Raw genomic sequence first — 12,377 nt, forward strand, 5'->3', positions numbered from 1 at the left:
CTATCTAAATGATCAGAAATCGATCCTGGCAGGCTCTGGGGACTCTGGGATACTGGGATTCAAACCAATGACCTTCTGCATGAAAGGCCTTACCTCCATGCTATTTTTCTGGTCCCACCAAGAGCATATCTGAGCATCACCAGGTGTGGCCCAAAAAAACAAACAAACAAACAAACACACAAAAAGTAATAGGATCAGAGAGAGAGTACAGGGATTTAAGTGCTTGCCTTGCATGCAGCTGACCCATTTAATCCACTCTGCCACATCCAGTCCCCCAACACTATCTGGAACAACCCCCAAACACAGAACCAGGAGTAAACAAACCTCTGTGCACTGATGAGGTGGTCCCAATTTGCATATATATATATATATATATTTAAAGATCTGCCAGCCCTATTGACCCCTGGTACCAACCAGTATGAATGTCAGTGTTGTCTCATATCTTTTGTTCGTAATTGCTTTTACTATAGGGCAGAAGCTTCCTATTGAAGTCAGAAAAGACACCACAGGTCACTCGCATGCACCCGACATCTCTGCTCAGTCATTCAGCCCCTATCAGGCTGCAGCCGGTTAGCCAGATCCACCCTGAAGCCTGTCAATCATAGGCTGTACTCCCCATTTCTGAATCAGTCCACAGGATCTGAGCCTCGCAGCCTGATTTTGGGTGGGGTGGGGGGGACTAGAGACATTTTCTTGCAAGAAACAGCAGCAGCAGCCCCTATTTTTAGGATGACGCTGTCATGTCATTAGAGCTTGGGATAGAAGTGTAGCCACTTCCTTCCCACCCACCAAACAAGTTATTTTTAAAGAAAGAGGAAAAACAGTCTGAAGCGGGTTATTTCCCAGGCCAGTCGTGCTCAACTGCCCTTGCCCTACCCCCAGGGACCTCCTGGACCCACCAGGACTGTGGACACAACTTGCCTACTATTAAACAACGGCTACTATTTGTATTGTTCTGTGGAGGTTTAAAGGGAATTGCCTCCCTGTAGTCACTCCAGGGAAAGGGTCATACAGTGTCTGTTTTCTTTTCTTTTTTTATTTTCAAAAGACACTATGTGGCTGGAGCAGGTTTCCATGGTGCCCCGACTTGTTTTAGTGAAAACAGGCTTTGCTGTCACGTGATCAGCCTTGAGCCTGGAATGAGGGCAGTGGGGAGGCCTGGAACCCTTTGTGTGTGAATATGATATAGAGAGCATCTGTCTCTGGCCTCTGGTCTAGGTGAGCACCCCAGGCCGCCCTCAGGCTGCGTCTGTCCCTATTCCTGTGAGCTGTGCCCACCCCCTACCAACTGGCTCTTTGTCTGTCTTTCTTTGGGGCAAGCTCACTGTGTTTTCAGGGACACTGTCAGTCACTGAGTGGGGTTGGCATGGGAACACTGGAGCTCGACCCCCCATCTTTTGTGTGATGCCCTGTCCACTCATGCTTAACTCCTGTAAGGGCTGGAAGGAGCCCAAGGCCCATCTCTTTCGTGCACAAATGGCGGCCCCAGGAAGTTCCTGAGGCCAGGCTGGGATTTGAACCCAGACTGTGAAAGTTGCTTCTTGTATTAGCTGTGCTAGGTTATTTGGGGAGGAGATCCCAATCTAGAGACAAAAAATAGTTCCACTGTACCCCTCTTGCGCACACTGGTGAGGGTGAAGGTGGTGCTTGCTGCTCTTTTTGGTTTCACTTCAAATGACCACCTGGAAAGAGAAGTCCTCATGAAGGGGCTCCTGAGCAAGTGACAAGGTATAGAGAGTACTTGTGTGCAAGATTGAGGTACCCCCAGATCCTTATGGATCCCCACAGTGGATAGTAGAGCCCCACCCAGAAGTGAGCGGAAGGGAGGTTTTTCTAGACTCCAATCCCCAGCCGGGTGACTCCATTTCCTGCCCCCTCCATCACTCTGGCCATAGTAGATGGAACCTCCACCACTAGACCCCCCTTCCTGGGAAAGAGCCCGGCTTGGAGGACCTTCTCCCATTTGCCAGAGCCCTAGCACTCAAGTCAGAAGCAAGGGACACTGGTCAATGAGTCGCCTCCGTGGCCCCCTGGGGTCTGGCTGGAGCTTGTTGCACTGAGTGCTGGGGAAAGTGAATAATGGGTCCCGGGCACAGGCCCAAGAGGCTCTATTCTCTGGGTGCCCCCTTCCCCGAGGATTGTGAAGCCTGCCTTTGTGTTGATCCCTCACCCCTCTTTCAGCAGAGTGCCAGCTTGGCTCCAGCCAACTGTGCCAGCTACCAGGGCTAACCCTCCCCTGAACCAATGGACCTCCTTCCCCACACTGTCACCCCACAGGACAAGCCCATAGGTTGGCCAGCAGAGCTCCCGAAGGCTCCTCGGGGTGTCTTTCTGCTGCTGGGCCTCGAGTTGAGCCAGCGGGGCTAATTCAGGCAGAGACCCAGGGAGGGAGAGGCACTGGGCCTGAGTGAATCCCCAGCAGCTGAAGGGCCTTATATGGGCCCTTTTCCAGGCCTGCCTGTCCGCTGGGTCCCTAATCCCAGGCTCCAAGCATGTTGGTGAACTTGGTTTTCTTGGTCTCAGGCCAGCAACCTTTAACTCCTTACTGTCCTTCCAGAATCAGCCACCGACTAGGCCTCTAGCCAGAGACTGTCACTGTCTACCCCAACACTTTTTTTTTAATATATTAATAAAGGGGCCACCCCTCCTCTCCAGGTTCTGAAGAGACTGCTTCTAGCAGTACCCAAACACCAGGGTTATACCAAATGGTGTTAAGAGTTTTAGGGGGGCATAAGGCATAGAGATAAACTTGGGACCTGATACCTGTAAAGTTAGTGCTCTGCTGCTTGAATAGTGTGTCCTTCCCCGTCTCATGAACAAGAACTGTGAAGTGTGTGGCCCTCAGGCCAGTTTCCAGATTTCAGCTTGTGTTGCGAAGTGTATGTGTGTGAGTTAGGTGCCTTGTTTTCGCCCACGAGGCTGACAATGCCAGCATGTGTCAGGCCTGGACGGTGGTATTCACTGAGGCACTGACCCATGAAAATAGCTGTGGAGGAAAGGGAGGGGTGTCTTGATGTGTGTGTGTGTGTGTGTGTGTGTGTGTGTGTGTGTGTGTGTGTGTGTGTGTGAGAGAGAGAGAGAGAGAGAGAGAGAGAGACAGAGAGAGACAGAGAGACAGAGACAGAGAGACAGAGACAGAGACAAAGACACAGGGAGAAGGAAAAAGATCTTGACCACACAGCTGCGAGAAACAGGGAGAGCTATTGGGGGTGCCCTTAATCCTCCCCTGGCTGAGTTAATAGCCAATAGTTAATCACAAGCTGTTCTAAGCAAGTAGAAACGGGATTGTGTTGAGCACAGAAACCGGTGTAACAAGTGCTGTTTGCAAGCTGGGGCAGGGCAGAGGCAGATGATGTGGGAGGCCAAGGTGCCCACATGAGGCTCTCCCACTCGAGGTGCCCACACGAGGTGCTTCCCTCTAGAGGCGCCCACACAACGTGTGTTCCCACGAGAGGTGCTCCCACTCAGAGCCCCGATGCACCTGTGAACGGGGCACCTTTCAGCTCTCACCGACAGACACTGCTACCCCAACGGCCATTTTTGCTCCGGGACTTGGCAGCCTCTAATGGCAGCCTGCAAGCGGCAGGATAAACAGCTCTTAAGCAAATGAACCAGGGTCATTTTAGAGAAGGGCCTGTGACGAAGAACTTTCCATGAGTCAGAAAGCTAACGTGCGCCTGTGTTAGAAAAGAGAACCGGCACTTTGTCAGCACCAGCCTTGCCTAACAAGCCAGGGGTGGGGGTAGGGGGGGGGAGGATCACAAGGAAGGGCCGGATGGATGGCGCAGGTCAAAGTGGCCTGAATGACTACTTCTGATGGGGGAGCCCCCACCCCACCCCCCGCCCCTGAATTGCTTGACAGGCCACTCCGAAATCCACAGAGCAGCTGCCAGGGAATTGCACATCTTCGTTGCCAGTTGCAGAGGGGAAGGCGAGACATCCAGCTCTGCAGCTGTCCCAGCAGAGTTTCGAGCCAGCAGGAGCCTTTGTCCTAAAATCGTGGTCAGCTGAGCCTCGGGATGAATATTTCATATGAACCAGGAAGCCTGTCTAGGAGAATGCAAAGGCTAGAGGGGTCCTACCATACTCCCTCCCCACCACACAACATACAGAGTGGAAAAACTCTTTTCCTTTCCTAGCTCCTGTCTGCCTCCACCACCACCCCTCCCTGACTGCCAGGTTCACCCCAGTCTGAGCAGTGTGTTCCTCTTCTACCTGGTTCCTCTCCTCTCTGCTATGTTCATCCTTGCTCTAGAACTCTCAACAGTGACCTCATCCTTGCTGTCTTGCCCTGTGCACCAGTGTGTTGTTCTAGCTAACCCCTGTAGCCCAATTGCCTGGGTAAAGGTCCCTCCTCCCTGGTACCCGCCCAGGAGCCTGCCCTGATCTCCCCCCACCCCAGCCCCTCTTGGCCCAAGACCCCACATCGCACGCTCCGCCCTGGGCATGTTGGAGCACAAGCCGCATCTGTGCATCGCGCAGGCTGGACTGGGCGTGCACGGGGACAATGGTCATATTCATGCCCCAGCGGGACTTGCCAACCAGCTCATGTACGTCACCTGACATCACGACAGATGTGGGCACAGAGGGGAGGCGCACAAGCACTGCCTTGTGTGTCTCCAGCTCCAGGCGTCCCCTGCAGACCCCGAGCACCCCAGCTGCAGGCGGCTGGCGCTGTCTGTGGCCGCCTAAGCCCCGCACAGAGGGTCCAGATGGGGTCCAATGATGTCACAGACGTGCCCACCCTGGCGTCTGATGCCAACCTGGAGGAGACATCACAGAAGTTCTCGGACCATTCAGGGGGCCCCCAGGGGAGGTCATTTCAGCAGCAGCAGCAGCAGGGGTCTTCCTGATGCTACCCCCATCTTTCTCTTTGGGGAACCCCCCCTGTTCCCCCCAGGGAACTTGCCCTTAGATGTGCTCCTGATTTTTCAAAATGAGCCAGGGATTGAGTATTGTTTTCATAAGTAGAAAACTTGCAGGGAGCTCAAGTGGCTATTTTTGGGGTTCCAGTTTTCTTTCAAGGCTACAACAGGCCTGAAGGATGGGGGAGAGGCAGTTCAAAGGCATAGAGCACCTGTGGGAGCCTGGAGTTTAGAGCCCCACAACATGTGGCTCCTCCCCATGGTTCCATCACAGGCCATTTCCAGCACCACAGATAAGGCTTAGAAATCAAAAATGGGGGAAGGCCAGGATGTGTGACCCAGTATGTGGATCACTTGTCCTTCATGTGGGAGGCCCTGGGCTTGGTCCCCAGCACCACCGAACACAAAACAAAGACTCCATTCAGGACACACATGGAGGCTGGGGAGTTTGGGTTGTTGGTTCGTCAGGGCCTTGGCACTTATGGGGGTGGGATGGGGTGGTGGCTGGGCAGGGCAGAACAGCTTTGGCACTCCTAGAATAGAACCTGGAGGTCACGTTGTTGGGTGCCACTGAGTGAGATGGCTCTGGGAAGCCACTAGAGACAGTTTTTGAGGTTTCGGAACCACCGCACTCTCCTTTGACTTTTTGAAATTGAGGTGCAGAGAGGCAAAGTGCTTTCCTGACCTGCAATTGCCCCACACTGTCTGCTGCGAGGGTGTGAAGGGACAGGGTCTCCAGTGCTGTCCAGCAGCTCTGCCTTTGCCAATATGACACTTGACTGTCACCAGTTCCTGTGTAGGGGGTGGGAGAACACATGGGAATGAGGTAGGCTGGACCTTTCCTGCCAGGAGCTTCTGCCCACCTTATTCCCACCAGAAGTCAGCCCTAGTCTGGGGCAGCACCTGGACATAGTAGTCTAGTTTGGGTCCTTGTAGAATCCAGGGGTCCCTGTGGGTAGCCTTTGTCCTAGCTGGGGAACAGACAGGGCCCTGGAGGACAACTTGGAGAAGGTGAGGTTGAGGAAATATCGGGAAGCCCACACTCAATGTCTCCCCTTCTCTTCAGGTGTGTACATTCTGATCGGTGCTGGCGCCCTCATGATGCTGGTGGGATTCCTGGGCTGCTGCGGAGCTGTGCAAGAGTCTCAGTGCATGCTGGGATTGGTGAGTGTCCTCAGAGCCCCAACTCCCCCCCCCCCCAATCTCATTCGTCTGTGGCAGGAGTGGGCGGGTTGGGGAGAAGAGAGAATTCCAGAGGTCAGGGGGTTTCCCATCCTTCTTCCTCACCCCTCCTCTACCTCCTCTTCCTCCTTTCCCTTTCTTTGGCTATCTCTTCCTTTTCCCTAGAACACTAACTGGCAGGTCTAAGTTTTTCTCCCATTTCAAGGATCACCCTGTTCTTTTTCTTTTTCTTTTTTTTTCCTCCCCTGAATTCTCATGAACCTTTTTTGCCTTCTCTTCTTTACATTGTGCTTTTTCCCAGCTGGGAAATAGCTCCAAGGGCTAGCGTGCATGCATGCTTTGCATGTAGAAGAACAGGTTCTACCCCCAACCTCATGCTCTCTGAGCACTACAAAAATAAATAAATAAAAAGCAAAACTGAAAAACAGCAACAAATTTGTTGACTAATTAAATGTGCTCCTCACAGTACTCCAAGGCCAGACTGCAGGGAGGTGTTCTTCAGCATGGCCTTTGATTTAGGGTTGGTCTGCATGATCCTCAGCTCACCCCCTCTTTTTGCCTTCTAGTTCTTTGGTTTCCTCCTGGTGATATTTGCCATTGAGATAGCTGCAGCCATTTGGGGATATTCTCACAAGGACGAGGTAAGTTTTCCCCACTACTCTGGACCATCTGCCCATCCGCCATGTGGGTTTGACATTTGGAGGGACCAAGGGGAGATGAAGGTGATGAGGTGTGGGCTGGCCCCTCAAGTCAACTTTGGGTCATTATCCTCATCTCTTTGTGTGTGGCCACATGCCCATCCAGACATGACATGCCCACACTCCCGATCAGGGAATGTGAGTCCTAAAAAATCCTGCACAGGATCAGAAGGGCAGACTTAGAAACACCTTTAAACGGTACCCTTTGTCTCTCACCTCATCTCTTAATTGGGTTCACCCTGAGCCAGATTTAGGGTCTTGAGATGAGTGAGCTGTGGTTCTACGTTCAAGGGCCTTTTTTACCCACCTACTTCGGAAGAAAGATGTGTATTTTCTAAGTGGCAATGAAGTGATTGCTAACTTCATGTTTCCTGGGGTGGCAACATGACTGACCTTCTTGGTGTGAGGTTGAATCTCAGGAGTGAAAGTGGGTGCAAGGTGGACTGACTTTCAGAGCTCAATTGGGCTTGGACTCCCCGGAGAGGCAGTGAAGTGGGGGTGGGCAGTGATGTTCTTCAAAGGTGGCCTCATCATTCTGCACACAGGAACCATGTTTGAAAAAACATGGTATTATCCACATCATCAAAGGCTGTCGCCGTGGTGACAGGAAGTCATGATTATAAAAGGTGCTGAACTGAGTGAGAGGTGCCTGGTGTTGGTCGGCTCATGGGAGGGAGAGTTGGGGTGCCAAGTTGGCAGGCATCACTAGGATGTAGCAAGGGGCTCGAAACATTGTCTCCTTGAGAACCCAGCTAATGTTTATTCCACATAGGCTTTAACAGACTCAACACTCACCAATCACCCATCACTAGTGCTCTTGGTCAGTCCTCAGATCACAGCTACCCTTGGGGCCTCACCACATCTTTTATGGGGCTGGAGAGCTAGTATAGCTGGTAGGGCACTTGCAATCCCCGTGTCCCATATGGTCCCCCATCCATGCACTGCCAGGACTCATTCCTGAGTTCAGAGCCAGGAGTAACTCCTGAGCTCCACCTAGTTCAGTGGCCCAAAAACCAACAACAGCAAAACCCAAACCAAATAGCACAAAAGCTGCTGAGCAGAGATTTTGCAAATTATCGCAGCCTACTTAGTGAAGGGAGAGCCCAGTCTATGACTGGGAGGGTAGAGTACACAAGTTACAGGTATGAGACCAGGAGTTATTCCATTGTCAAAAAAAAAAAAAGAGGGGCTGGATAGATAGCATAGCAGTAGGGCGTTTGCCTTGCATGTGACCAGCCCGGAGGGACCTGGTTCGATTCCCGGCACCCATTATGGTCCCCCAGCCTGCCAGGAGTGATTTCTGAGTGCAGAGCCAGGAGTTACTCCAAGCACCGCTGGGTATGACCCAGCAACCAATCAATAAACAAAGTTTACCAAAAAAGAAAGGAAGGAAGGAAGGAAGGAAGGAAGGAAGGAAGGAAGGAAGGAAGGAAGGAAGGAAGGAAGGAAGGAAGGAAGGAAGGAACTAGGAAGATAGCTCAACAGGTTGAGTTCTTGGTTTGTATGCAAAAGACCTAAATTCAGTCCTGAGTACAGTACCCTATGGTTCTATTTATACCAGCACTGCCAGTTAGGGCCACCAACACCCCTTACCCCCCCCCCCAAAAAAAGGCAGAGCTTAAAGACTTGGGATTTGTTTTCAGGGTTTGTTTTCTGGTGATTTAGACTGAGGATATGCATTTTGCTCATGAAATAAATGGAATTTATTAAGAGGATTTCCCCCACCCCAAGATGCAAGAGAACAGGGGAGGCCTGGAAGTTCTGCAAGAAGTGGAGCAAATCCAGAGGCTTATCTGCTGGGTGGAGTTGCAAAGCATAAATAAGGTGTATCGGTTTCTGCAAAAGCCATCGCTGCCCCTCTCTTGCACTGTAGGTGATTAATGAAGTACAGAAATTTTACGTGGACACCTATACCAAGCTGCAGAACAAGGACGAACTGCAGAAGGAGACGCTGAAAGCCATCCACTATGCGGTAGGTGGTTCGGGACCCAAACTTCCGCCTCCTGGGACTGGAATGATAGCACAGCGGGGAGGGAGGGCATTTGCCACGTGCATGTGGCCAATCCAGGTTCGATCCTCGGCATCCCATAGGGTCCTCTGAGCCTGCCAGGGGTTATTCCTGAGTGCAGAGCCAGGAATAAATGCTGAGTACCACGGGGTGTGGTCCCCAAATAAACAAGAAACCAAAACAAAATCCCATCTGCTGTCCTTGCCTCCCATGACCACATATGCACTATGTATCCTTGCAGTGCCCAACACACCTCACTCCTAGAGCCCAGTCAAGGTTTGATCTGTCTGTTTCATTCCCTACCCTTCTTTGCAGTTGAACTGCTGTGGCATTACTGGAGCCCTGGAGCAATTCCTCACGGACCTCTGCCCCCAAAAGAGTTTTGCTGAGTCCCTGAAAGTAAAGGTAATTGCAAAAACCACTCCCATGACAGCATCCCTGGCAGAAGTCAAACCAGGCCTCCTGGTCCGGGCATTGGTTGCACCCCTCAGCAGTACTTCTTCCACCTTCCACGCTTCCTCCTGGGCAGCCAAGCAAAGGCCAAACCAGAGAAGTAACAGGATTCCAGCTGCCTACAATGATTGGACATACTAGAACTGCTTGCTCCCACCTACCTTACAACCCCATACTGTCCCCTCAGCCCTCAAGGAGGGGGTGCCCTGAGCCCTGAACTCTCCCACTTTTCAAGCTGCAAACAGCTCATGATAATAAATCAGGGCTGCTGGCTGAGCTGGAGAACAAAAGATCACCTCGCCTGGTCAGAAATCAAGCCGGGGGGCTAGAGCGATGGTATAGAGGGCAGGGCACGGGCCTCACATGCAGCTGAGCTGGGTTTGACCCATGGCATCCCTTATGGTCCTCCTAGCCCTGCCATGAATGACCTCTGAGCACAGAGCCAAAACTGAGTAAGCTCTGTGCACTACTAGATAAGGCACAAAACTAACCACCTTCCTCCATGAAAAGGAAAGAAAGAAATAGGCCCTAAAGACTAGAGAAATAGTGGAGAAGGGTAGGAAGGGTAGGACACATGCTCACTCTCTGTTGAGTGTAGCTAACCCAGGTTCAGTACCTTACCAAAGGGCCAGAGCAATAGTACATCCAGGAACAATCCCTGAGCATGACCATGTATGGCTCCAGAGACCCCACATCAAGACCTTCCTCCTCTTCCTTCCCTAGTTTCTCACTCCAATTTTAGACACGTGCCCCCCCCACCCCACCCCCGCCCCAGTCTTCTAGCTTTGCCATGATCCTTCTCTCTGGTCACCGACCAAGAACTCTGTCATGGCCCCTGCCCTGTCTCTGTGGCCCTTGGTGCTGTGTGAAGGAGGCGAGGTGCCTGGAGGGCAGACTGTCTGATCTAGTTCTTTCTTCTCCCTACCCCCCTCCCCCAAGACCTGCCCTGACGCCATCGAGGAGATCTTTAACAACAAATTCCACATCATCGGTGCAGTGGGCATCGGGATAGCTGTGGTGATGGTGAGTGTGCAGGGTTCACTGGGGCAGGTGCTGGGGGGGGGGGGGGGCAAAGGGCATGTCTTTATGGTGTCTTTACCATCGAGTTCACTCTTCATTGTGCTGGGAGGAAAGATTCCCATAGTAGAAAGACTAAGGGAGTTGGCCAAAGGTCAGCTCTGGGGAGCTCTGGGGAACTCAGCAGACATATAGACTTGTGTCTCCAGCAGGAAGGACCAGGCCCCTACTCCCAGCACATGGGCCCCACCCACCCACACCTGCTAAGGATCCTGCCTGACTTCAAAACATAGCACATCTTTTCAGCCTCCCTGCTTTCTTTACTCCCAAAAAACAGGTTCCATAAAAGCAACTGGGAGCATGGGCTACACCAGATAGGGCACTTACCCTACACGTGCCACACCTGGGTTCAATTCCCAGCACAACATAAAGTCCCCTGATCACTCCTGAGTGATCCCTGAGATCAGAGCAGGAGTAAGTCCTGAGCACAGATGGGTGTGCTCCCCTCCAAAAACAAACAAGCAATCTGGATGTGAGTGGTGGCACCTTCCCTGAAGTCTTAAGAAACACCCAAAGGGGGCTGGAGAGATAGCACAGCAGTAGACGTTTGCCTTGAACGCAGCTGACCCAGGAGACCGTGGTTCGATTCCCGGCATCCCATATGGTCCCCCTGAGCAACACACTTATGCAGGAATAGGAGGAGCATAGGTACAAACCAGATAGCAAAAGGGTTAAGGTGCTTGTTCACTTGTGACCTTGACTACAATCCTGGTTGGACGCCCAGCACCGCTTATGGCCCCCTGAGCACAGAATCAGCGGTGGGCAGTTGGAATGGGTGGAACTTAAGGACTGAACAGGGCGTATTGGACTCACCCTGAAGGCTCTCCTGGGAGGCTGCTTGAGGCTGTTGTTTCTAGCATGTGGCTACAGAAGCTAGCAACATGCAAGCCTTCCCTTGGGAGTAGCCCAGTGGTTTCAACTTTTCCCACTTGCAGCTCACCTCTTCCTCCTCCCATAGCCTCCAACTCTGGACTTAAGGACCCAGGGCAAATGGCTCTTGGTCTTGGCTTTGATGATGTGATATCTGTCTCTCCTTCGCCGCCCAGGCCTTTGCAGAGTCACTGTATTCTCACCTTCCCTTCTGTCTTTGCAGATATTCGGCATGATCTTCAGCATGATCCTGTGTTGTGCTATCCGCAGAAGCAGAGAGATGGTCTAGAGTCAGTTTGGAAGCCCGAGCAGGAACATGGGCCCCTAAAGAGAGTTAATTCTCTTGAGGGGTTCTGGTTGTTTGTTTTTCTCTTGTTTTGCCACTAACTTTAGTTATCATTCTGCATTTCTAAACAAAAACAGTTTTTTCTATGTTTGTCTTTTTAATGCTTTTTTTTCAATATTGATATTTGTAGTGGAGGGATTGAGGGGTATGGTTTGCTTTGGTTTATATTTTTTGTTGTTTGTTTTTGCTTATTCAGTAAGCAAAACTCCTGCAATGAAAGGTACTATATTTCCTAGACTCTAGACAAAAGATATTGTACATAAAGAGAATTTTTTTGTCTTTAAATAGATAAAAAATATATATCAAATTTAATCAGGTTGTAAGTTATGTTGAAGACAATTTGATACATAATAAAGAATTATGACAATATACTTGTCTGGTTCTTGGTTCTTGTTTATTTTTAAGAGCTATTTATTTTTCTAATGTCTTTCAAGCACCATTCAACCATTTGCCCTAACTGCATTTTTATGAGAAGTAGGTTGGATGGTGTAAAAGTACTTTAAAAATGGGGGCCGGATGGGCCCGGAGAGATAGCACAGCGGTGTTTGCCTTGCAAGCAGCCGATTCAGGACCAAAGGTGGTTGGTTCGAATCCCGGTGTCCCATATGGTCCCCCGTGCCTGCCAGGAGCTATTTCTGAGCAGACAGCCAGGAGTAGCCCCTGAGCACCGCCAGGTGTGGCCCAAAAACCAAAAAAAAAAAAAAAAATGGGGGCCGGAGAGATAGCATGGAGGTAAGGCGTTTGCTTTGCATGCAGAAGGTCAGTGGTTGAACCCCGGCATCCCATATGGTCCCCCGAGCCTGCCAGGAGCAATTTCTGAGCACAGAGCCAGGAGTAACCCAAACGCTGCTGGGTGTGAACCAAAAATAAAAATAATA

General features: G+C 51.2%; 1 protein-coding gene across 1 annotated transcript in view; it reads left to right on the forward strand.

Annotated features, from left to right (window-relative positions):
- The window catches only part of CD9 (CD9 molecule), a 36,767-nt gene extending 24,897 nt beyond the window's left edge, over positions 1–11,870 (forward strand). Inside the window, exons 3-8 of the mRNA XM_049772122.1 lie at positions 5,932–6,029; positions 6,614–6,688; positions 8,619–8,717; positions 9,069–9,158; positions 10,146–10,229; positions 11,377–11,870. Of these exons, the coding sequence (XP_049628079.1) occupies positions 5,932–6,029; positions 6,614–6,688; positions 8,619–8,717; positions 9,069–9,158; positions 10,146–10,229; positions 11,377–11,442 (512 nt within the window). The 3' untranslated portion in view covers positions 11,443–11,870. The remainder of the gene's footprint in view (positions 1–5,931; positions 6,030–6,613; positions 6,689–8,618; positions 8,718–9,068; positions 9,159–10,145; positions 10,230–11,376) is intronic.
- The last annotated feature ends 507 nt before the right edge of the window (positions 11,871–12,377 follow it).

This window comes from Suncus etruscus, chromosome 4, assembly GCF_024139225.1.
Source record: "Suncus etruscus isolate mSunEtr1 chromosome 4, mSunEtr1.pri.cur, whole genome shotgun sequence".
In the NCBI taxonomy this organism is placed as follows: domain Eukaryota; kingdom Metazoa; phylum Chordata; class Mammalia; order Eulipotyphla; family Soricidae; genus Suncus; species Suncus etruscus.